We start from the raw sequence: 20,681 nt of genomic DNA on the forward strand, positions 1-20,681 counted from the left end.
GTATATCACATATGGACAAATTCGACGGGCCATTAATTTGAAAGGCGAAATCAGACCAACATAAAATTTACATGGTTTTACTGTCGGGTTGGATACTGTTGATCTAAAGTGGAATTATCCTGTGGAAACAGCATCTTTCAATTTAAGAGCATTTTGAAATCGTTAAACGAGTAGGTCGTCTATGGGCAATTTGAAAATACTTTTATTTTGGAAGGCAAAATCAGAGTGACTTGATCTTAACATCGTATCTCTGTGGGGTTGTATACTGTTGATTTAAAGTGAAATTATTCTGTGGAAACAGAAAATTTCCTTTTTAGAGCATTCCGAAATCACTGAAAGTTAGGTAAGTTATTGGCATTTTCAACAGGCCATTATTTTGGAAGGCATAATCAGAATTACTTGAAATTGATATGGTAACATCGTGAGGTTGTATACTGTTGACCTAAAGTGAAATTATCCTGTGGAAACAGGAATTTTCCATTTTAGAGCATTTTGAAATCACTGAAAGTTAGGTAAATTATGGACAATTTGAAAAGGCTTTTATTTTTGAAAGCAAAATCAGAATGACTTGATATTGATATGGTGTCACTGTGGGGTTGTATACTGTTGATCTAAAGTGGAATTACCCTGTGGAAACAAGAATTTTCCATTTTAGAGCATTTTGAAATCACTGAAAGTTAGGTCAATTATGGACAATTTGAAAGGGCTTTTATTTTTGAAAGCAAAATCAGAATGACTTGATATTGATATGGTATCACTGTGGGGTTGTATACTGTTGATCTAAGGTGGAATTACCCTGTGGAAACAGGAATTTTCCATTTTAGAGCATTTTGAATCGTTAGAAGATTAAGTCAAATATCAGCAATTTCAAAGGGCCATTACTATGAAAAGCAAAATCAGAATGACTTGATATTGATATGGTATCACTGTGAGGTTGTATACTGTTGATCTAAAGTGGAATTACCCTGTGGAAACAGCAAAATTCTATTTAAGAGCATTTTGAAATCACTGAAAGTTAGGTCAATTATGGACAATTTGAAAAGGCTTTTATTTTGGAAGGCATAATCAGAATGACTTGATATTGATATGGTGTCACTGTGGGGTTGTATACTGTTGATCTAAGGTGGAATTACCCTGTGGAAACAAGAATTTTTCATTTTAGAGCATTTTGAAATCACTGAAAGTTAGGTCAATTATGGACAATTTGAAAAGGCTTTTATTTTTGAAAGCAAAATCAGAATGACTTGATATTGATATGGTGTCACTGTGGGGTTGTATACTGTTGATCTAAAGTGGAATTATCCTGTGGAAACAGGAATTTTCCATTTTAGAGCATTTTGAAATCACTGAAAGTTAGGTCAATTGTGGACAATTTGAAAGGGCTTTTATTTTTGAAAGCAAAATCAGAATGACTTGATATTGATATGGTATCACCGTGGGGTTGTATACTGTTGATCTGGAGTGGAATTACCCTGTGGAAACAGGAATTTTCCATTTTACAGCATTTTGAAATCACTGAAAGTTAGGTCAATTATGGACAATTTGAAAAGGCTTTTATTTTGGAAGGCATAATCAGAATGACTTGATATTGATATGGTGTCACTGTGGGGTTGTATACTGTTGATCTAAGGTGGAATTACCCTGTGGAAACAAGAATTTTTCATTTTAGAGCATTTTGAAATCACTGAAAGTTAGGTCAATTATGGACAATTTGAAAAGGCTTTTATTTTTGAAAGCAAAATCAGAATGACTTGATATTGATATGGTGTCACTGTGGGGTTGTATACTGTTGATCTAAAGTGGAATTACCCTGTGGAAACAAGAATTTTCCATTTTAGAGCATTTTGAAATCACTGAAAGTTAGGTCAATTATGGACAATTTGAAAGGGCTTTTATTTTTGAAAGCAAAATCAGAATGACTTGATATTGATATGGTATCACTGTGGGGTTGTATACTGTTGATCTAAGGTGGAATTACCCTGTGGAAACAGGAATTTTCCATTTTAGAGCATTTTGAATCGTTAGAAGATTAAGTCAAATATCAGCAATTTCAAAGGGCCATTACTATGAAAAGCAAAATCAGAATGACTTGATATTGATATGGTATCACTGTGAGGTTGTATACTGTTGATCTAAAGTGGAATTACCCTGTGGAAACAGCAAAATTCTATTTAAGAGCATTTTGAAATCACTGAAAGTTAGGTCAATTATGGACAATTTGAAAAGTCTTTTATTTTGGAAGGCATAATCAGAATGACTTGATATTGATATGGTGTCACTGTGGGGTTGTATACTGTTGATCTAAGGTGGAATTACCCTGTGGAAACAAGAATTTTTCATTTTAGAGCATTTTGAAATCACTGAAAGTTAGGTCAATTATGGACAATTTGAAAAGGCTTTTATTTTTGAAAGCAAAATCAGAATGACTTGATATTGATATGGTGTCACTGTGGGGTTGTATACTGTTGATCTAAAGTGGAATTACCCTGTGGAAACAAGAATTTTCCATTTTAGAGCATTTTGAAATCACTGAAAGTTAGGTCAATTATGGACAATTTGAAAGGGCTTTTATTTTTGAAAGCAAAATCAGAATGACTTGATATTGATATGGTATCACTGTGGGGTTGTATACTGTTGATCTAAGGTGGAATTACCCTGTGGAAACAGGAATTTTCCATTTTAGAGCATTTTGAATCGTTAGAAGATTAAGTCAAATATCAGCAATTTCAAAGGGCCATTACTATGAAAAGCAAAATCAGAATGACTTGATATTGATATGGTATTACTGTGAGGTTGTATACTGTTGATCTAAAGTGGAATTACCCTGTGGAAACAGCAAAATTCTATTTAAGAGCATTTTGAAATCACTGAAAGTTAGGTCAATTGTGGACAATTTGAAAAGTCTTTTATTTTGGAAGGCATAATCAGAATGACTTGATATTGATATGGTGTCACTGTGGGGTTGTATACTGTTGATCTAAGGTGGAATTATCCTGTGGAAACAGGAATTTTCCATTTTAGAGCATTTTGAAATCACTGAAAGTTAGGTCAATTGTGGACAATTTGAAAGGGCTTTTATTTTTGAAAGCAAAATCAGAATGACTTGATATTGATATGGTATCACCGTGGGGTTGTATACTGTTGATCTGGAGTGGAATTACCCTGTGGAAACAGGAATTTTCCATTTTACAGCATTTTGAAATCACTGAAAGTTAGGTCAATTATGGACAATTTGAAAAGGCTTTTATTTTGGAAGGCATAATCAGAATGACTTGATATTGATATGGTGTCACTGTGGGGTTGTATACTGTTGATCTAAGGTGGAATTACCCTGTGGAAACAAGAATTTTTCATTTTAGAGCATTTTGAAATCACTGAAAGTTAGGTCAATTATGGACAATTTGAAAAGGCTTTTATTTTTGAAAGCAAAATCAGAATGACTTGATATTGATATGGTGTCACTGTGGGGTTGTATACTGTTGATCTAAAGTGGAATTACCCTGTGGAAACAAGAATTTTCCATTTTAGAGCATTTTGAAATCACTGAAAGTTAGGTCAATTATGGACAATTTGAAAGGGCTTTTATTTTTGAAAGCAAAATCAGAATGACTTGATATTGATATGGTATCACTGTGGGGTTGTATACTGTTGATCTAAGGTGGAATTACCCTGTGGAAACAGGAATTTTCCATTTTAGAGCATTTTGAATCGTTAGAAGATTAAGTCAAATATCGGCAATTTCAAAGGGCCATTACTATGAAAAGCAAAATCAGAAAGAATTTATTTGATATGGTATTACTGTGAAAAAGACTGCGGTTGGAAAGTGTTGATACAAAGTTCAAATAGTATTTGGAAATACGACTTTTGCTTTTAAGAGCATTATGAATTCATTGAAAGAGTAGTTCAAAAATGAAGATTCACAGGGCTTTTACTTTGAAATCCAAAATAAGATGGCCTTGACAGGGCACAATTAGGGTACAAGGCTGTGTCATGTAGATGTAACATTAGAGTTTCTAAAAAAAAAAAAAAAGCCTAAATTATATGTTATTATGTTCTTAACATATCTGTTAATTCACTCGAAGTTGGCTTTTATTTTGAAATCTGGTTTCCACATCCATTCCCGTAATACTTTGAAAACACAGGGAACGTAAAATCAACTGGAGGCTGGCTTGACTGCAAGTCTCGAATTGGAGGCTGGCTTGACACCAGTCCGAAAACGGAGGACAAAAGAGAGGAGGCCACCCTCATTGGTTCAACACAACGTCTTGGTCCTATCCCCGGCTCTCTAAACAGCTGCAAGAGGATTCTCCGAGTTCAGCCGATCTCCCACAACCCATTGTAAAACGACGGATTTTCTGGGTTAGACCCACCACGCTGACAGACATAGGAGTCACCAGGGGGACGAAGTGACTGCAATATGTCCTTCTTTTTCACCGCTGACCCCGTTCCTACTGTCAGATATGTGCCGATTCAGTCTCCGCATCAACAACACATTTCACATACACACACACACACACACATACACCTTCCTACTTAAGAACTGTCAAACCACCAACAGGGAGCGCGAACAATATCGGAAATCCGAATGTGTGTTTAACGAAGCAAAATAGTAGAAGAGGCAGGAGCTGCGAGCAATGCGGCCAAATCAGGTGCTTTATGTTGAAAGACCAGCGGAAACGGTTTATTCACAGCGAGAAACTTCACGTCCACTCGTTCCTCAAATGCAGTCGGCACTGACGAGACTGCGCAGCCGCAAACTCAGGCCATGCGCAAGCAGAACGCTGGACAAATGGTGGTGACTGCGGAATCGGATGATGAGGTCATCTAGTGTAACACATCACAGTCATAATCTAGATAGCGGCATTTTCACTTCGTATGACTTAAAATACTGTGTGATGATGTGATGTTTTATGGGGCTGCTGACTGTTATGGAGAACATTTAACGAGGCCCAAAATAAAAATGCAGCAGAATAGAAAACAGACATAAATTAGTCCCAATACTCACGCAACAGTATTTAAAAGTAGATAAAATTATGTGGTCGTTTCAAAACAGGCAGCTTTTGGCCCTAAACTAATGGGAGGCGATGTCTTTATGTTTTACAGCAGTGGTTGAAAAATGCCACCTCCTGGTGGCAGTTTAAGGTATAACATTCACTGCTAATTCTATAATTTACATTCTTGGAGTCAAATGATGGAGGGGGGGGGGGCACATAAAGTTGTAAAGGGACAATTCCAGGCAGAGAAATCATACCAATTAAAAGCTTTAAATTTGGATTAATCACTCAATTAGACCTATTGGCACCGAATGTCAGTCCAGATCTTGTGTTATTTGCATACCTAATCCTTTCCCCCCTATTTCCTCTCCTTAAGAATGCCTTCTTGACAACTACCACTGAGACTATTTCTGATCAGGCTTTGATGAACAGTAGATGGATCAATTGCAGGGCCCGATGCATGTCTCAGATCAGCATTTTAACAGACTCTTGTTTAAAGTTTTTATCCCTCAAGGTTGTACAGAACGTATAGATAATAAAGCAGGATATGCTCAGTGGCGGCGGGAGCTCAGGAAGACCTCCGCTCAGTCTGACACCATCAAGTGCCTTTATTCTTTATCTTGGTTATATTTCTTCAGCAAACGGGCCTTCATCTGGGTGAAAACACGGTCCATGAACACACTGAATCTCTGCTCCTTAAGGGGTCTTCGACATGTGGTGTTCCAGAAGTAGAAAACGTCCACTCAGGGTGAGAGTGGAAAATTCCACCAGTAAATCTTCAACAATAGGAGGAGTCCTCAGTAACCTGGCAGATGCAAGAGCTCAAATTCAATCCAAGTCAGACAAAAGAAAAGACAACAGTGAAATCAACTAATGATAACATATATGCATCTTCAAAGGGACAATTTTTAGTGGCCTGTATTTTACAAATCCAAAAAGGTTCATTTTGGTTAAGACTTCTTTGTCTAGTACCTCTCCGTACTGAAAGAATAATGTGGTTAATTCAAGCCCCTTATAGTGTAGAAGGATTATTGTTATGAAAGTCCAGGTAGTGCTTAGCCATGGGGTAAATAATGTTACCTGTGCGTATGGCATATTCGTGTTCTGCTAACCTATACAACCATCTTTTTATTCTATCAATGTAAAAAAACACTTTGCAGCTGGGACACTGGCCTAAAGATTAAAAATGAGGTTTTAAAATTAAAATGGTTTATAGTAAACTCATTTTGTGAAGCAGAATCAACAAATGTCACACTTTGTACTACATTTAAGCAACGATTGCAATGAGCTTTAGGTTAAATACAACAATTCTTTGAGAATAAACTTATATAATTTCCATATGAAAGTGCCTTGAAGTTTTTGGATATCTTAGTGTACATGTATTCCTTCCAAAGACCATCTAAAATGGGAGTGTTCTGAGTTCAGGAAGCCTTCCTTCTTAAAACAATTTGAAATATGTTAGGCCTTCAAACTGTGTTGTCTTTGGCATTTTGTGTAGATTCAACTAAATAAATGGGAACACATTATGTGTTTTTGTGACAGGCTGCTGGTAACAAACTTTTATTATATAGACACACAACACCGGCTCATCCCTTAAGTTAAGTGCCTTTCTTATGCTTGAGCGATTCAAAGGTCAGTGTAAGGTGGCTAAAATAGTAGAGTTCAAGGACTCCACTGTAAATTAGTGTAAAAGCAGCCAATGCCAAAAGAAAAAGTTTGAAAACCCTTCAGAAAGCTGAGAGAATTATTGCTCAAGATCATTTTAAAACATTACGAGAAAGTCTGGCTGCTTGGAAGCAATTTTTTTTCTTTTCAGATTAAGGAGCATGCTTAATCAGACCTAACCCCCGAGTTGTGCTTTTGTTTCAATCTTACAGCAAATTATTTCATATAAAATATATTTCAGTCATAAAATTTGCCAGGATGTCTACTAATGACCTCCTCCTTTTTATTTATTCATTTAATTTATTATTTTACTTTACTGGGAAAGTCCTCACTGATCAACTATTTCTAAATATCCAAATCTCTCATGAGTTCATTTCAGAAACTGAAATGACATCCAGCACAACTTTCGAGAGATGTGAAGCTCGGTTCACTGGTGCCAGGTTTCTGTGAGGTGTACTTGATTTACTGGGTTTACTTTTAGATCAAGGAGATGACTAGTTAGATTACTGGTGCCTGTTTTAGGACACTGATCCTTGTCCCACTGTATCTGGTGATCTGTTTGCTTTGAGGTGCTGCCAAATGGTGTAGTGAGTTGACAACTCTCACTTGGTACTGCACTTGGTAACTCTCATATGAAACGGTATTCATTACCAACAACGTGTATGTTTTTGTGTATAAACAGTCAGTGTATGCAGGCATGTTCTTTGACTGTGTATCTGTCTTTGTAACTTTATATTGTCTCCTGTTTCTGTACAAAGCAAGCATGTGTGTGAGCAACACCTAGGCAGGTTGCACACTCCTGGGCCCTGGATTCATATCCAATATCACAAAGACATAAACTCTTGCCTTGTACAACAATCTGCTTTAGTTCGCATCCCTCAGGAGTCATGTAATCTGTTGCTGCCAGCCCACCTGCCACCCAATAACCCCAGAGTTTTCTGTCCCTTGTTCTGTCATTGGCTTAGAGGCACATAAGCTGGAGAACCAGGGCAATAAAAGGAAGGAAGAAAAACTGCACCGACCACTTGTTCTGAGGGACGGAGTGAAGAATCAAGTGTCATCAACAGGTAAGATGCCCTCTGTGCTATTTGTCTGTGATGCAAGATAAATGATCAGCACTTCACCCGTTTTGCCTGAATTCTTCCATTAGATTATTGTGCCCAGCCGTCAATATGCCACCCCTTCGGGCTGTTGTGCTGACCACTCTCTGCATGGCCCTCATGGCCATGCTGGCAGCTGGTGCCAGAACCACACGCTGGCCCAAACCCCAGAGCACCAAGAAGCCACCTCGAGCTGGCGCCAGCGGTGATGGAGGTGGACGATTTGGACGAACCACGACAACGACCCCATCCCCTACAAGCAGCCTGAACACTGAAGAAACAACTGACATTATGATGGATGCATATTCCCTGCCCTCTACAGATAGCACGACATACTCCATTGACACATACCCCACTGAATTTCACACTGATGCTATAGTGCCCCCTGGGAACATCCTTTCAAACTTTACCCTTGACTACAACGAATGCTTCTTCAACTTCTGTGAGTGCTGTCCACCAGAAAAAGGTCCCGTAGGGCCTATGGGAGAAAGAGGGCCAACGGGGCCACCAGGTGAGAAGGGCATTCCAGGTGAGACGGATTTTAACTTTTTTTATTGTAAGGGAAATTACAGTTTAAGTCAAAGATTTTATTCTTTTTACTCGCGTGTGTTGTCAGGGTTGCCAGGAGAGAAGGGAGAAACAGGGCCCAGAGGACCTCCCGGACCAGCAGGATTACCTGGAGCCAATGGACTCAATGGCGACATAGGTACAACGAGGCTTGACAGCAGGAGAGTTCTTGAATGTCTAAGGGTTTCTCTCTCTGTGTCTCTCTCTCCTTTTGTGCGAAGCGCTGTTTTGTATAAGTACTTTTTGGATGTCATTTTCTACGCTTTATTTATCAAAACTGCTGCAGGTGAAAAAGGTGATCCAGGACCTGCAGGTCTACCTGGTACCCCTGGTATGCCAGGAAAACCTGGAGAAAAGGGTGTGTAGTTTCCTGTAAGAACCTGGCTACACATGTGCAAAAGTCATGATTTATAGTTATTGTTTCTCAAAGTGCATTGAGGTACATAATAACATATTTTCATTCAAACCTTTCTTCCTAAATAAACATAAACCCTCCACACACAGGTGATCCAGGCCCCAAAGGAGAGAAAGGTGAACGTGGCTTCCCTGGTCTAAAAGGGGACCCAGGAGAAAGAGGAGAGCCTGGCCTGAATGGGACTAAAGGCATCCCTGGCCCAGAGGGGCTGATGGGGCCCCCAGGGATTCCTGGGTCAAAGGGTCAGAAAGGTGAACAAGGGCAGCCGAGTGAGTGTTTGCCAGGTGAGAAAGGAGAGAAAGGTGATCATGGACCCCCAGGTCTAAGAGGTGAGATGGGCCCCCCAGGACTGAATGGAGCTGACGGTGCACAGGGAGAACGGGGGGAGCCAGGGCCTCCAGGAGGGAAGGGTGATACTGGACCCAGAGGCCTCCCAGGTGGGAGGGGACTGGCAGGGTTGAGGGGAGAGAAGGGGCCTAAAGGTCCTCGTGGGCCTCGGGGTCCCAAAGGACCTCCGGGTCAGAGTGCCGTTCAGGTTCGATCTGCCTTCAGTGTAGGTTTGTTCCCCAGCCGCTCCTTCCCTCCGCCGGGCCTGCCTGTGAAGTTTGATAAGGTGTTTTACAATGGGGAAGGACACTGGGACCCGGCACTCAATAAGTTCAACGTCACATACCCCGGGGTCTACCTATTCAGCTATCACATCACTGTGCGCAACCGGCCTGTGCGTGCAGCCCTGGTGGTTAATGGAATGCGGAAGCTACGGACAAGAGACTCTCTGTATGGCCAAGACATCGATCAGGCATCTAATCTCGCGCTGTTGCAGTTGAACGAAGGTGACCAGGTGTGGCTGGAGACACTGAGAGACTGGAATGGAGTTTACTCCAGCAGTGAAGATGACAGCACGTTCTCTGGCTTCTTACTTTACCCAGACATAAAGACCAAACCTACTGAGCTGACAAACCTCTGAATGCATCCTTGACTGAGCTCTGATTTGAGCCTCTCGCAGACTCTGCAACTTTCAGCCTTTTGCACTGCTCTGTCATTTTAATGTGATTCAGCTAAGCACTGCTGCTCAGTATCTGCTAGCTCCCATGCTAATCAAACCAAATGCTTTACTTGCCTTGCTGTACCTGGAGACGGGTGAGGCCCAATTAATCTTCTGTATGCAACATTTCAGCTCTTTGTAACACTGCATTAAAATTGACTCTGCTTGAAACTGATGACCCTTGGGTTGTATTTACACAGAAACAGCTTATACACTCATTTAAAAGCTATTTGCCATTGCAAAGAGAAGGGAAAAGCTCAACGCCAGTGAACCATTTGTATTACTTGGACATAATTTAAATAAATGACGTATTGCATTTGTTTCCCACTAGAGGGCGCAAGGTGTTCAATTTTTGGACAGAAGCTCTGGAGATTAATACACAAAGACAGTAGGCTAGAAAAACATAATGGTCCCACAAATATTTCAGGTAAAGATTGAAAGTGATACCTCTGTCGTGATGTTATTGAAAAAACTGCACACTACGGCAACGATATACGACAAGGAGAAAAAGGCAAGTCCGGATGATTCACTGGAACGCAGAAAGTAATATGATTTAAAAACCACATTATATATACATGTATGTACACATATATAATTGATATTACACCCCCATAACGTCATACACCTTAGTCCTGAGCAGAGATGATAACCCTCTGCAGTAGATCAAGCTGCACCATAAATTATACTCTAATGCTCCCACACTGCACAATGAAAAATAGAATAGAATAGACTTTTACAAATACTATATCTCATTAGACGTTAAAGAGTCAGGACCTCTCACCAGATTATAGCCGATAATAACTCACTTACTTTTATACAGCAGCAATTCATTCTGAAGATAAATTACATTCAGTACATTCGGTATACACTCAGCCACACCGAGATGCTCTGAGACTTTTTATGTTGTGACGTGTTCGTTAAATGTAGGAGGCAGGGGAGCTGCATTAGCTGGTTTTAAAGCTTTTCTTTATGCAAGGTTGTAATTAGGCACAGTCACATATTTTCTAAGCACATATGATACACTTACACATACAACAAAATGTATAAGCAAGATGAAGTTTTAGATACTAATAATGTAACTTGTGCAACAATTTTTACAGAAATGTATCCTCAGATTAGTGATCAGTGTATCTAAGTATCAACATTTCATTGGGAGTGAAACAAATAAATGAGATTTAAATCATTTTAATTTATAAAAACTATTAAATAAATATATTCTTCAGGGCTTTCTCCCACTTGGAGTCTTAAATAACAACAAAGCTTTAAAATTGGACATATACCTGAGAAGTGTATTTTCACTCTTCAATGCAATTTAATAAAAAAAAGTACTTCGTGTGTGTATTCATTTACAAATCTGCGTAACACTTTGATTTACTCTGGAGAACATGCGTTGCCTGAGGGGGATTTATATTTCAGGTTGTACACTCAACCAAGACTGCTGCCTGTAGGAAGATAAACAGTTACTATAATCAAAAACACTGTATCATAGCAGACACAGAGGGTTTCTATTTACACTGATGTCCGAATTTTAAGGCAGCATTTTTTTTCTCTGGTGTCTTTCATGAAAAGATTTAGGAGGCAGGTAATGTTTTTCTTTTTCAGGTCTATCATCCACACTGCAATTTAAATACAACTGTAAATACAATTGTGAAAACTTTGAAAAGAATTATGTAGTATTTATGTAGCTGATCACCAGTGATTATTCAAATAACATTTAAATACAAAAAACATTTAAATTGTTCAGACAAAGTTAGAATTTTCAACACCAAAACTTTCCCCGCTCTTTTTTTTTTAAATTTTCTTTTAATTTCATCCTGATCAAACACCACCAGACTTGGTTAGCAATCAAGAAACATTAATGTTTGGTCAAAATGAAGAACCTTAGAATTACTAAGAACTTTAGACCTAGTTTGGAAATCTCCTTATCCTTACCAGAGTGACATTTGAAGAACTCGAGTTAAACTGACATGTTTTTTTCTTTCTACCTAATTATAACGGTGAATTAAAGAGTAAATGACAGCTTTATAATAAGGAGTCACTGATGCTGATGCTATCAAACTTGATAAAAATAGTCTCCAGTGCAACTCCATCAAATTGGATGTGACAGAAATGAAGTACAAACAATAGCTGCTTTCGTTTAAGTAGTATTAGGCGTGCTCAGCAACAGCCTGTTCCCTGTATAGGAACCTTCAGACAGGAAGTGGTGAAGGTAGAAATATCTCTCAACTGGAAAAGTTTTATTGATTGGAAGATTGACTGGAATATTATGAATTAATTTACTTTTATGAGGAATATTGAAGGGAAACCTGTTAAAGAGGAAAGCCCAGAATAACATCTCCATCTACTGGTGAAGGATGTATATTTCTGTCAAAGTTCCACCTTATTCATGCTGCTGTTCATGTTGATGGTGGTGTGTGTGCGTTTGTTAAATGTTATTTTGCTTGTTTGTTTATAGGCCTATCTGCGGATATGTGTGCATAAGTGTGCGTGTGTGTGTGTGTGTGTTTGCATTTATGTATTTTCCTACTACTCTGTGTGAAAATATAAATAACTACCTTGGCGGTGTGTGCAGTGTAATCTGCTCCCAACAGGCTGGATTCCCACTGTGAGAAAGACAGTATATTGTTCCTGCAGCACTACAGATAACAACTCATTAGCATACTGAATCATTTGGCAGCAAGAGCCACTCTGCCACCCATCTGCACTGAGCTGATAAACACACACACACACACCAGCTCTCTCTCTCACACACACACACACACACAGATCCATGCAGTGGGCATACGCATACACACAACGCTGCTCTCACAAACACACACACACCCGCAACAATCTTCCTCTCATTCGCTCTCTTTCAATCCCTGTACACTCCCTGTATCCCTCTCATTTGTGAGTCTGTGTCTTTTTGGAGAGTTAGGAACACTGGAGCAGGTAAATGTTTGGCAGGCACTAACCCAGAGAACCCCTCCGCAGAGTCCCAGCACAGCCAGAGCACAGCACGGGAGAGGTCTCCAAACACCTGGATGTCTCTGATGCTCTCTGGAAGCAATTATAGCTTTCAGAAATGTCTAAGTGCTGATTCTGTTGTAGCAGTGGTGGCACAGTCCTCTGTGAAAACTTATGGGATATAGGGAAGAATCCTTGAAAAAAAAGTGCTTAAGCTACACCTACAAAGCTAATTTTTTTTATTAATGAACACAGGCTGGGGAGCATAACTTCAATAAGTAAAGAATTTATGGGCGGTGGAGTCTTGATCAGTGTGGCTGTTTCACAGTGTGTACAGACACAGCAGCAGACAAACGAATGCAGTGGAGGTTGTCAAAACCACTTTCACAATGGCAGGATATCCTGAAGGTCACCGAGCCATGTTAACCTCCACAGGAAGTTGTCACTTGGTGGGAGGAAGAGAGGATTCCAGCATTCATTGGAGGAGTTTCTCTGAGGAGGGCTGGCTTTAGCTATAAACCAAGCAGATATGGTGGGAAACAGCTGCGAGGAATGTCATTATAGGAATTAATCACTGAGATTATGCAACTCTTAAATATGGTGTAAAATTTGGAAAATATTTCACATAGTATGAGAAGGGCCACAAGACTACCGTATGAACTCAGCTGACTTGAAATGCACTGCAGTCGACCCACAGCGTGTTTGAGTGAGATCAAATATACAAGACTTTCCCTCTGTTTGTTTTATTCATTTTTTTAATATAAAATTCATCAATTTAACATTGGATATATTTATAGATACAGCTATAATACAACAAATATGTCATTACCAAACGTACAATGTCCCTTTACTGCAATTCATAAAATACCATAGTTACCAAAGGTACCAATATAGGCTACTAGGTCCTGCTGAAAAAGCAACAACAGTGAGCAATACATAAGTGTCTTTGTCAGAAAACTGCTGGTGTTCTTATGATATTAACACTGTGTGGTGATGGTGTGCATGTGTCTGTTTGCACGTGTGTGCGATCCAGATATTAGTCACGTTGCGGGGCCCTAAATCTGTTTATACACTCAGATTATTGGCATTTCCTTTCCTTAAGAGAACAAAAGGCACATCTCCATTAAGTGCATCATTAACTTCTAAAATGAAGACAAGTTTCAAAGGAGAGTCAGGGTTAAGGTTGGAGAAGCTGGAACTGCTGTTAAGGTTAGAATCGGCTTCCCGGATGGCTGTCACGATCTGAGACCGCTTCAGTATACGACTGCTGTGCTTAGAAGAATTTGCAATATCATTAGTTTTGCAAGATGTTTAAATTTGACATGACAATAATAGTAATGTCATATTAATTCATCTTTAATTCTGATTATTGTGTTTTTGTTTCCTTTTTCTTCAATGAATTGCACTCAAAATACTAGCGGAGAGAATCTGAAACCACATCTGTACAAAAGTGTACAAAATAAGAACAATTACATAAAGCAGTATCGTATGCGTATCAACAGTAAGCTATCAGTGGTCAACACCAAGATGTGGTGACACAGCCCGTCTCCGGGAAATCAGTGTAAGTCATTTTCATATACTCTTAAGTCATGGATGTGCAACTTTGTGCGTGTGTGTGTGTGCGCGTGTGTTTTAATGTGTCGTCTGTACATGTAAGTGTAGAATATGGCAATGAAGGGATTTATTTGTGTACCTTACTAAACTACAACTGATTTACAGTTAAAAAAAACCCCAAACAAACAAAACAAAACACTGCAACATTCATATAAAAAAGGACTGCATGAGTCATGTCGTGATTTCATTTGACCCACACTTTGTACACTGCATGTCTTGTACCTCCACAGCAATTTCAAATAGATATATTCATTCCAGGCAGTGTGATTGTTTTCTGCTGTCTGCTGACACATTTGGTGACATTTTCTCATCACCAAAGTGTAACAGAAGTCAATTGTACCACAATTGATGTACTTATACGTTCAGTCGCTTGCTTTACTTCTTTTTTCTTTCCTTTTTTTTTTAGTTCATCTAATTTCTCCTCCTTCTTGTCATCCTGTCTCCTAAAAGACAATTTTGCTAGTAAACCCACTGACAAACACACTATGGTACATCTTAATCCACATGACTTGAATTTGAGTCACTATTATTACATTGTGCAGTGGAAATATATATGCTATTTACAATGCATACGAATCGCATGGGTACAATTAGGGTCCACTCAGTGTTTTTATGGCCTCAGAGTGAGGCAAATTTTCCTTTGTGTCTTTAAATTAAAACACCGAACTTGTCGAGGATAAATCTCCTGGTGTGCTTGTTACTTTCGGCGCCGTGCAAGCAAGGTGGATCAATTCCAGTGGCATCATATTGTAATTAATAGTGTCATCAGTGAAACATTGATCCTCTGAATAAAACGCTTGTCGTTTGAGTGACGATTGCCTGATTATTATTAGTTTTTGTTTCTTTGCTCTTTCTTTCATATATTGGGGTGTTTTCTATTGTGTAAGGATATCCAGTCTTTGGCGCTTTCAAAGCACTGAAATCCGCAGGTCTATCAAAGACATGAGACATGCAGAATTTACAAGTCTTAAATTCATCAAACTGTTCAGCGTGGAGACGAGAACACGCTCGTCGTCCATTTTGGACAGCACTATCTCAATATGCGGAGCTTAATTCTCCTTTCTACACTGATGACTCAAAAATTACAGGGTCTGAGTGTGTCCGCCTCGTTTTTCTTTTTTTAGTTCCTCCATTTCACTCTCAGGTGCTGTGTTGTTGTTTGTTGGCGTCAGCATCATCGGCGACTGGAGTTATCTAACGGGCGTCCATTGCGCCTCAGATCCCTAGTAGCTAGATGAAGTGGGGGTCCGCGAGATGTTGCTAGAGTCCTTGGAGCTGGAGGCGAGTCCTGGTCCTCCATGAAGCTTTCAGGACTGCCTTCAGCATCGCCATCAGGTAGGCTTCCGCAGCTGGAGCCTGGCGACATTGTCTCCAAAAGATCATCCCTGGCTAAGCCCACTACTGTGTCCTGGTGCGGTTCACCCTGAGGGCCCCCCTCGTGGGCGGCAACCCCAACCAACAGCCCTGTGTCCCCATCAGTTGTGCTGCCAACATTCCTCCCACCATCCTGATCCTCGAGGAGGTTGGAGAGGAAACTGATGTACTTCATAGCGAGCCGCAGTATCTCGTTTTTACTCAGCTTCTTGTCGGGAGGGTGGGTGGGAATGAGTTTACGAAGCTCTGCAAATGCCCCATTTACATTCTGCTGCCGCCAACGTTCACGACTGTTTGTGAAGATGCGACGTACAATCTTTGGCTGGCCAGCTAGCAGAATGGAAAGAAGGAGAAAAAGACAAGAAAAGGGGAGAGTAAGGAGACAAGGCACCAACACATTTGCAAAAAAACCAATGAAATGCAGAGCTGAAGCAGAAAATATGGTTTGTAAAACAATAAATCAACAGAAGCGCAAAAGTAAGAGTGGGAGAAGAAGCAGCAGGAGATGCACAACATTTATTTGCGAGAAAGTACAGGATGAAAATAACAAACTTCAACAAATTCTAAAGCAGTAACTTTTAAAATTGTCCTCCGTATATGGCCACAGATTTTTTTTAGCTGATGGATCAGATGTGTGCCATATGTGATACAAGTGAAATGGTTGGTGTGGCATGCCAATCTCCTTAAAGGTTGTCAGGGAGCATGTGTGCTCCCTATTTGACATTCTAAATATTTTTTATTTAGTTAGTCATAGTAAAATGCTTCACTGCAGGTAGTCACATCCTCTCACCCTTCAACAATGGTGTCTTCTAAGCTATTGTTGCCCTTGGAACACACCCAGTCTATCTTAATCCTTCAGCCCACTCTGCAGTAAAACCTTGGCATGGAGGCAGGAGCACCCCCATCCTCCACCCCTGTACATGGCAGCGAGTGGGCAGCAGTGGAAAGGATGTTTCAAATGAAATAAACCCCAAATCCGCCTGAAAAGGGTTTACTTTAATGGCATGCAGGTACATGTATTTGACATTCAGATTAGCATTTATTTAGCCCCGTGAATTATGATGCATTTATTCTTCATGGGTGAAGCCCTTTCTGAATTTTCCTTTGGCAAGGCATCTTCTGCGAGACTCAGATTAGGTACGGTATAGCTCCATGTCAGTGAATGAATGACAATGGTGATGGAGAAGGGACGTTTGGGGGGGGGACTAAACTGGCAGAAGGAGGACACGGCAGAAGTGCATCTTACCATACTTATAAAGATCTAAAATGCGCCTACCCTCGTCGAGTTCAACCTCATAAGGCGCCGGGCGGCGCTTTACCCTGTTGCTGGGGTACATGCTGTACTGCTCCGACTCTCCTCCGAGACTATGTCAACAGAAAGGAGACAAAAGGTGCACAGGTACATTAGGTCACATGAATTCCACTGTACACAGTTTCCTTCATTGCTTCTAAAAGATCTTAATGCTCTCCACTCATTGCAGCAGGACACACACACACACAAACACACACATCTGTCACATATGCACATGCTCAATAATGTAAACATAACGTAACCTCAGTAATACAAAAAGCATCTTGTCCCCTATCCTTTTACAGAAAGGCATAATTGTGTCTAATAACCATCAAACTTTCTATGTGCATTCATGAAACTGTATGTTTTTTGTTTTGATTCCCCCCCCCTTCATTCAGCCTTTACCTGTTGATGGCGGCGAGAGGCTGTGCCAGGTTGTAGAGCATCGCCCGCGCTGGGACAGGGAACGCGTTTGGGCTCAGTTGGACCATTCGAGCGTCGTCTCGTTGCGGCGGCGGCAGCGGCAGCGGTGGAGGTCTGCGAAGTTCCGTGATCGGCACCAAATGGCTCTCAGTCCTCTGTTGCACCGCTTTTATAGCGTCCCTCCTGGAGAGCTCGATCACCGGCACTTCCCTTTTCAGGTCAAGGGCGTTGTGAGAGGCAGTTTCCTTGGCAACGCCGTTGATGATGATGCTGATGCTGGTCCCGTTGTTCGAGTTCTGCAGAGGAACGTCATCCGTCTCCTCAACCCCCTTGAAGCTCCCTCCCCTCTCCTCCTCCTCATCCTCCTCCTCTTCTTCCTCCTCCCCCTCCTCTCTCCTCGGCTCCCCGTCCTCCTTGCATCCGTTCTGTCTGGAGATGATGGCGGAGTCCTCCTGTTTATTAGGACCGGACCCTGCATCGGGACTTTCGGGACAAAGCTCCTGTTGCCGCTTTTCCATCATTTTTATGCCGTCACCACTCGCTAGAGTCCACTACGTCCTAAATGAGATTTCCCTCGATTAATCCATAGTTCAGTGCATCGTTTGTGGCAAAATGTCAGATATAACCACGCATTTGCTGTCCACGCAAGCCTAAAGAAAATTAACAATAAAACATCATCACCGAGCTATTATCCTGGCTCGTATCCTTATTCAAAGTACTGTTCTTAAACTGTAAATGATATGAATACTGTAAAGCTTAAATTAGCAAATTGAATGAGCAATTAGATGACCCCCCCCCCCCTCAGGTGACACATTTTATTCGACATTTTTCAAACTGAATAAGAAAAGGCCAAAGATTTTCCTGCGATATTGTTCCATGACAAAGAAATAACTCGGCACTCTATGACCATCACATTCAAACATCTCGCAGTTTTCCAGGATCAAACCATTATTTCTCAAACTATCCAAGGTGAGAGTGTTTTCAAGCTAAATAGAAACACGATGAATTCTTTTCAGGGCTCACTGGATTTTATTTTGTTTGAAATTTCCACGGTTGATTATTTTGTCACCATTTAATTTACAGCTGCAGGTGTAACCCGTTATTGTATTTATTTTATTAGGAGTCTTGTCTGCTCCTGTTTGTTTTATTGCTATTATGAAGCTCTTATCAAACGCTTGCATGGCCTTCACTGCTACAGTTAAGGCGTTACGCCTATATCTTACAGGGACGTTAGATGTCCGCGTTAATTATAAGATCGGAAATTAGAAGCATCATTTTCGCTACTGTTAAATGTAAAACTATCGTGGAGGAAAGCTGTGGATGCGAGGACTAAAAGGAAGGTTGATAATGACCACTATTCGTCGAAGTTAAAAAAATAAGAAAAATAAAAATCCACCTTTCTGCTTTTCCTTCCTCCCCTTGCAAATGAAAAATAATAGTCCAAAAAATGCTCGAACGTGATCGTTTTCACGCGCAAAGAATTAATAGCAGGTTGTCTAATTTTTTTTTTTGTTTTATCGAGGGTAAGGCCATATTAGTGCTGGTGTTAACACCGAAAATCAGGAGTTTCCCACAATGACCAGTTTCAGGTGTTTCAGACGTAACTCATTTGATAAATTTCCTGGAAATGTTTTTCCTTTTAAACGAACGGCAGACGGAGAATTAAAAAAGAAAACGCACCATAATTTCTGGGAATTCTCCAGCAGGCCTCGCATCCGTTATTTCATGCCGTAGACTCCAACCATCCGATCGGACAATAGCAGAAAATATAGGCTAAAAATGTCGCTCATTACAGCAATAAAACCAAGACGAACGCGCTCAAATTACCGCGTACAGAGCGAAAAATGCGCTGGTTTAAATGAAGAGATGTGTTTTGGGGGGGACTTACCGTTCCAGCCGTGTTGTTGATGTTACTGTGTAAGTGGAGCCATTTTGTGAGTGGGTCATCCATGTCTGAGGTTTTTCTTTTTTTTTCTCTCTCTACCAGTTGTGGAGTAGTGTGTGTATGTGTGTGCGTGTGCATATGTGTGTATGCGTATGTGTGTAGCTGAGTTATTCCTCGCCGCATCCAGTGCGCTCCCTCAGTATGGGGAGCGGAACACAGGCCGCAATGTGGCCGAGTGAGATAAGCGCACGGCAGCGGCCTCTTCATTCCCGATAAGCCCCTAAACCCATTATTTATGAAATGATTCATTATTATTTGGCTGTCGTGGGCTATATAGTCTTGTGGAGGGCAAAGCATTTAAAAAAAAAAAAAAGCAAACAGGCACATCGCAACGGCCTGTATCAACGTGAGGTGGTGTAGTGTAGCCTGAGCTACAGTTGAGGTGTTTTAATTTTAATTTTTTAATTTTTTACGCAATAAACAAAAGCTCAGGTTAAGCTTTTGACCTATTTATATTTTCAACAAAGGTTTTTTTTCCCCGCTAAGCTCATTTATCCTGCAATAAGATAACTGATAATAACAGAGGGCCCTCTACCTTTTTTCTTTTTGTATTATTTATATTATTTTATTTTTTTGTTCAGTTTATTCTGCCCATTAATCCATATCCATTTCTGCGCCCCGAGGATGAATGCGCCACTGATACAATGGGCTGGTAAAAATGAGGTGGTCTAATCATTTTGACACTATTAATTGATATTTCTTTATCGATAAACACGTTCATAATAAAATGTGCTTTGTGTGTGTGTGTGTGTGTGTGTGTGTGTGTGTGTGTGTGTGTGTGTGTGTGTGTGTGTGTGTGTGTGTGCCATTGGAAATGTTGGGGATGGGGCCGGCGGTTCCCCCGGGTCCGTGGGGAGTCGTGGCTCGGGGAGATAAAAGCGGATCGGCTTCTGGTCACATCAGATAAACGAGCAGAGCATCAACGGTGACATGCTATCAGAGTACATTCAGTAGAGCATAAATGGTGGCAGGTACATCCTAATAACGGATTTTTAACACATTTCAAAACACTTTGCGAAAGTAGAAAATAAGCGCATTTAACCAAATGAGCAGGATGATTGAAGCTATAGATAGATAGATAGATAGATAGATAGATAGATAGATAGATAGATAGATAGATAGATAGATAGATAGATAGATAGATAGATAGATAGATAGATAGCGTTTCCATGGTGAATTAATGATTTAAAGATCGAACTCCACACTGAGTCACGACCAGAGGCGGAGCCAGACATTTGAAACACCCGGGGCTTAGCCCTAAAGGGTAGTATGCATGTGGGATTTTTTTTTCTTTTTTTTGGG

At 40.4% G+C, this 20,681-nt stretch overlaps 2 protein-coding genes across 4 annotated transcripts; one reads left to right on the forward strand and one right to left on the reverse strand.

Moving 5' to 3' along the window:
- Positions 1 to 4,754: 4,754 nt before the first annotated feature.
- otol1a (otolin 1a) lies at positions 4,755 to 9,948 on the forward strand. Its single transcript, XM_004542633.2, has 6 exons — positions 4,755 to 4,819; positions 7,625 to 7,726; positions 7,810 to 8,288; positions 8,376 to 8,465; positions 8,613 to 8,684; positions 8,831 to 9,948. Exons 3-6 carry the CDS (start codon positions 7,832 to 7,834, stop codon positions 9,706 to 9,708), a joined length of 1,497 nt encoding a protein of 498 aa, XP_004542690.1. The 5' UTR covers positions 4,755 to 4,819; positions 7,625 to 7,726; positions 7,810 to 7,831; the 3' UTR covers positions 9,709 to 9,948.
- Positions 9,949 to 13,469: 3,521 nt separating this feature from the next.
- Positions 13,470 to 19,915, reverse strand: tal1 (T-cell acute lymphocytic leukemia 1). Of its 3 annotated transcripts, none has more exons than XM_004542630.6 (4): positions 19,323 to 19,915; positions 17,417 to 18,084; positions 16,967 to 17,085; positions 13,470 to 16,050 (listed from the first exon to the last, which is right to left on the reverse strand). In XM_004542630.6, exons 2-4 carry the CDS (start codon positions 17,953 to 17,955, stop codon positions 15,521 to 15,523), a joined length of 1,188 nt encoding a protein of 395 aa, XP_004542687.1. In that variant the 5' UTR covers positions 17,956 to 18,084; positions 19,323 to 19,915; the 3' UTR covers positions 13,470 to 15,520. The 3 variants fall into 3 exon arrangements, with proteins under 3 accessions (XP_004542687.1, XP_004542688.1, XP_076732747.1); XM_004542631.6 differs by having other exon boundaries at positions 17,417 to 17,992; positions 19,323 to 19,914; XM_076876632.1 differs by having other exon boundaries at positions 16,997 to 17,085; positions 19,323 to 19,878.
- Positions 19,916 to 20,681: the final 766 nt, after the last annotated feature.

This window comes from Maylandia zebra, linkage group LG18, assembly GCF_041146795.1.
Source record: "Maylandia zebra isolate NMK-2024a linkage group LG18, Mzebra_GT3a, whole genome shotgun sequence".
Classification (NCBI taxonomy): domain Eukaryota; kingdom Metazoa; phylum Chordata; class Actinopteri; order Cichliformes; family Cichlidae; genus Maylandia; species Maylandia zebra.

Excerpts from the sequence above, each read along its gene's own strand:
- otol1a (XM_004542633.2), top strand. The coding sequence starts at position 7,832 with ATGCCACCCCTTCGGGCTGTTGTGCTGACCACTCTCTGCATGGCCCTC. Across the intron at positions 8,289-8,375 it reads AGGTGAGAAGGGCATTCCAG|GGTTGCCAGGAGAGAAGGGA; the intron begins GTGAGACGGATT and ends GTGTGTTGTCAG. Across the intron at positions 8,466-8,612 it reads TGGACTCAATGGCGACATAG|GTGAAAAAGGTGATCCAGGA; the intron begins GTACAACGAGGC and ends AAACTGCTGCAG.
- tal1 (XM_004542630.6), bottom strand. The coding sequence starts at position 17,955 with ATGATGGAAAAGCGGCAACAGGAGCTTTGTCCCGAAAGTCCCGATGCA. Across the intron at positions 17,086-17,416 it reads CCTCTCGCCGCCATCAACAG|TCTCGGAGGAGAGTCGGAGC; the intron begins GTAAAGGCTGAA and ends CTGTTGACATAG. Across the intron at positions 16,051-16,966 it reads TTTAGATCTTTATAAGTATG|CTGGCCAGCCAAAGATTGTA; the intron begins GTAAGATGCACT and ends CCATTCTGCTAG.